Consider the following 4,799-nt stretch of genomic DNA (forward strand, 5'->3'; position numbering starts at 1 on the left):
ATAACAAGTACATAGGAGTAACATACAATACACTGTAAGAGGACTACCTACTGCAGAAAAAATCAGTTCTTGTAAACAATAACGAGTAACACATTTTTGAGGTGTTTGAGTGATCAGTGTGAAAACCTAGGAGTTATTTTGTTTTGGTCAAGGAATTTGTTTAAAATATTCTGTGAAAACCTTAAAACTCAGGGAATCAAAACACGAGTTTTGTAGACACCTGAGTGAACTACCGACAGTACACTGTCAACACAGAAGGATTGAGCTATCATCACTTTCATCGTTAATTTCTCATGCACTTGAGGCTTTGTATGAATTTGTCATTTCTATGTGTTCCAGCCTCAGAACATCAGTTCTCTCAACAGAAGGCTTGACAACCATTTCAATTTTTTTTAACTCATCGGAAATATGATACACTCAAATCTGAATTAAGGAGGCAAGAGGCAGGATGACACATATTAAGTTAACGAGATGAAAAATACTGCCTAATAATTTCATTCCTCTTGTACAGTCCCCTTGATAACAACGATCCCTCTTCAGGCACGTCAGGAATGTCTATGTCAGAGCTGTCTGCACTGCTGCCTTCATTACCCTCCTCCTCCTCACCTGAAGGTTCAGGCACGTTGTACTTAATGCACATGTTGTGCAGGATGGCACATGCAGTTACAATGTTCGATGCTCGGTCAGGTGAGAAGTGGAGGGTCCTGTAGCGCTGAAGACATCTAAATCTCATCTTGAGCACACCAAAGCACTGTTCAACGCGCACCCTTGTCTTGCGATGGGCTTCATTGTATGCCTCTTCTCCACCTGTCGTAGGGTTCCGGACAGGAGTCAGGAGCCATGGCTCAAGTGGATACCCCAGGTCACCTGCAACAAAAAGAAATGAGTAATTTTTGTTGCCACTGTGTACATGTTGTACTTGCAATCTACAGTATTTCATTTAAAGCAATAGTTCATTAAAAAATGGAAACTACACTTTCTTATTTCTACTATAACCCCGAGTCAAGATGAATTTTGTACTTGCCTATAAGCCATTCACCGTTGCTAAATAACTCTGGTGCTTGACGGCGCAGTTCACACATGCTCCATATAGAAGAGTCGTGGCAACTACCTGGGTACCGTGCATTCACGTACAGAATACGACGTGTTGAATCTGAAACCTATAAAACTTTTTTTAGTCATTTACATGCATATAATCCACAACATACTGCTTATGAGTCTTCAGTTGTTTATGTTGTGTCTTTATGTATTTGACCATTAAGGCGCAATGGTGAACAGCATAACAGTATCGCATTTGTGCCACCACATACATGTTACAAGCCCTTCTGAGTTTTTCTCAGTTTCTGTGTCTGCCTCAGTTATTGATGTGAAGAATAGGCACAGTGCAGAAGGAACAGAAATATGTACAAACAGTATATTGATACACAAGATTTTCTGTCTTTATGGAGGAGAACATCAGTATGAGGACAGGTTAATATATTTTCACATGTCATTGAACAGCTCCACTGCCTGAGAAGCGACATGTACAAAAAATAATTAATTATGATTCAGTGAGTTAAAGAATTATTTTTTGATACGTAGTGTGACCTAGATATACTATTTCACCATATATGATTTGACCCCAAGCACATTGAGTGTGTGATATCCTTTGTGGCAATAATAGTTGCCCTCCACAAAGAGTTTGTCCTTTGTGCTCGGTGCAATGATAGCAATCATTGTTCCATCGATTGCACCTGAAAAGTACAAATGCACTGAGGTTAAAATGTGAGGAAACTCTAGAAAGGTGGTAAGCTGCAAACACATTCCGAACAGCAATTAATGATTCTTGTAGTGCTGCTTATGGACTTCCTTTTTGCTGTATGACAGTTTCCTCTGTGCTGAGTACGGTAGACAATAGGAGAAGAAACATAGTAAAAGTAACCAATACTTTCAGAGAAACCACCACTGGAACTATTTTACTTTAAACAGAAATTGCTTCGAAATTTGTAAGTGAGCTGCCCATTGTGGTGCAAATTGTTGGGTAGCCAATAAAATGTGGAGCATGCAAAAAGCTATAAAAACATGTTTTTATATTTGTCTAGACAGCGTTGAAAGTACATACCAAGGCAGCCAGGTATGCCTGCAATTTCGTAAAACTGCCGCTTCAGAATCAACTTTTCCTCAGGGGTCGCTGGGAATTTCAGGTACCGTGGTGCCAAGTTCTGGATGATGGCCGAGCTCACGACATGAATTGACTCCGACACTGGTCGCTTGCTTGTCAGGAAATCCTCCTCCTCTGCGATATTTCCCAGAAACGCACCCGTAGCAAAGAACCGTAGTGCCATAAGCACCCTTTGTTCCACAGGAAGCGTGGTGCTACGCCACTGTTGCGCTGCACAATGAAATATCAAGCAAATTATCATAAATGCACATACTCGTTATTGTATTCGATAAACGAGCACAACATGTACACTACGCAGTGTAACGCCAAATTCCCCTAGTCTTTTTCCCTCGCTGTGAATGATCGTCCGACGACTACACGAAAAACACGACACAGAAGAGCTACTATGCCGTCCTGTGTATGTGTTTTTGCCCCGCTCATGTTTGCAGTTATGGAGTTCATCCACCAACTCGCCTGTGTCTACGCAGTTTTATCTGTCATATCAACATGACGTTTGTCATCGCCAGCTCGATCGTATTTGAAGTTCCTCTGTGCGTACACGTTGATTGGTAACACCGTATCCAATTCTAAATTGCAGCATGGGTAGATTTCATTTCATTGGGACATTTGCAAATGACACATCATCTCTACACGGTTCTAGGGGACGTCCAAGAATGACTGTGGTCCACAAAGCTGTCGCTTTTTGCCCTCTTCTTCATATGCGTATGTGAATGAAGCGGTACTTACGTTTCTGCAAATCCGCTGCCACAGCTTCGCACACTTCTCTCACGGCGTCTTTGCAAAGCCGGAACTTCACGATGAATTCCTCTTCGGAGAGTGCCGTGAAAGCGTCGCGATGCTGGCGAAACACTCGAGTTTCTTCAGTTTCGCACATACCCTCATCAGCGAGGAACAGATACAAGTCCGCCATGTTTACGACGACAAGTGGAGCAAACGCATGCAAACGGCGAGAAATTGAACGCCACCAAACATTCGCTGTCTCGTGATGACCTCCTCTCCGCGCTGTGGCGGTGGCGTCGTGGCCAGCAACAGCGTTTCAGGGAGCTGTGATGACAAAGGACACGTGCCGGCTCGGTCGCTATAGCAACAACGGCGTATGGCGAGACGCGGAGCACGCCAGCAACGCGCCCCTGGAACCAGTCTTCTCGTGACGTCACATATTTGTAAACACACTGTCAGAAACTTTTATACCTTTTAGGGTATAAACGGCTTGTCCCAGGGCGCATACCTTTGAGGTATAAACGCTGTACCTCCTTCGAGGTATAGTAATTTTATACCTCCCTGAAGATATATTATTCGCCCCTAATGGTATAAACATATATCCCCTTGAAGATGTATTTTCCAACCCGGGGTCTAATCGTGGAAAACTGGTATATTCGATTTATTTCATCGCTATATATAAGAGTGGCACTTTCATGATCTAGCTCGTAACTAAATTAGAACAAAATAATATTGAGCGACAAGTGCTTTAATAACATCAACTACCGCGAGAAGGAAAGGGAGAAAGAAAATTCCTGGAGACGCACGCACGCAAACGTACCCACAAACTCATATTCACAAAGTGCAGGTGTAAAACCTAGAGGGGAGCTCGCGCAGATTACTCGCCACGCAGGAAGCAACGTGGAAGGATTTAATGGAAAACAGATACTGGTATAATACATGGCTTCGGAAAATGTGGGGCCGCTCTCGCCCGGCGAGCAACTATGAGAAAGGACGCGTGGGTTTGGTAATTTCAAGAACAAATAGCACGCTGCTATAAACCACTCCCCCTATTAAGTGCAATGCAACTGTATATTACTGACTGTGTTTCTTAATCAAATTTCGGCATAGCAAAGGTGGTACTGTCTCCAACACACATTAATGTGGAACCACAGGTTCACATCTAACGCTATACAAAACACCGAAGGTATAAACGCAAGACAGAAGTATCTCATTATACCCTCAACTGGCGTGGAATGTATAGCCTCTGCGATTTATACTTCCTACATTGTTTAAACGGGGTATCGACGTTGGTGGTGAAGTATAAATATGGTAGTGTAGCCCCGGATTATACCTTCGTTGTCCCCCTTCTATACCTTTTCTTCTAACAGTGCAGAAGGCCGTCTATAGGGACAGTTCGCTTTCCAAGCACCAGTTCGTAATGTCTTTTTCCACGGGTAGCATAGTACCTGGTTTACCATGATTCCCTGATTTTCCGAATCCCTGCGTCACCTTTGGCCGCCTCGAGCTCTATAATTTATTATCGGCATTAGGAATAATTGGAATCCTCACGGTTTGAAATTCGCGTGCAGAAAGACGTGGGCAGGAGCTTAACATCGGCAAGCGTCCTTCACTTCTTAGCAGCGCGAAGAGGAAAAGACAGCGCTGTTTTCCAGCGCTGCAAACTAAGGGGTTGTACGTGAGAACTAGTCCTAACTCAGGCAATATATGGCGATTTCGAGCGGGAGCACTCGCAGGAGAGTTGTCTAAGTCGAATGCTCTAGCCAGACATATTCGTTTCCAACACTTGATCAGATTTTATCATTGTTCTGGCGCATTATGGCCTCTGATGTTATTGCGCCAAAAAACATCAAACATATTCGTTTCAACGATGTCACGGAGCGAGCTTTCCCCTTAGGTGATAGAAATGTAGGGATTT

General features: G+C 43.4%; 1 protein-coding gene across 1 annotated transcript; it reads right to left on the reverse strand.

Moving 5' to 3' along the window:
- Positions 1-1,596: 1,596 nt before the first annotated feature.
- LOC135387646 (putative nuclease HARBI1) lies at positions 1,597-3,143 on the reverse strand. Its single transcript, XM_064616754.1, has 3 exons — positions 2,888-3,143; positions 2,102-2,371; positions 1,597-1,733 (listed from the first exon to the last, which is right to left on the reverse strand). The coding sequence occupies exons 1-3, from the start codon at positions 3,069-3,071 to the stop codon at positions 1,597-1,599; spliced, it is 591 nt and encodes a 196-aa protein (XP_064472824.1). The 5' UTR covers positions 3,072-3,143.
- Positions 3,144-4,799: the final 1,656 nt, after the last annotated feature.

The sequence above is a fragment of the Ornithodoros turicata genome, chromosome 3 (assembly GCF_037126465.1).
Source record: "Ornithodoros turicata isolate Travis chromosome 3, ASM3712646v1, whole genome shotgun sequence".
NCBI classification, from domain to species: Eukaryota; Metazoa; Arthropoda; class Arachnida; order Ixodida; family Argasidae; genus Ornithodoros; species Ornithodoros turicata.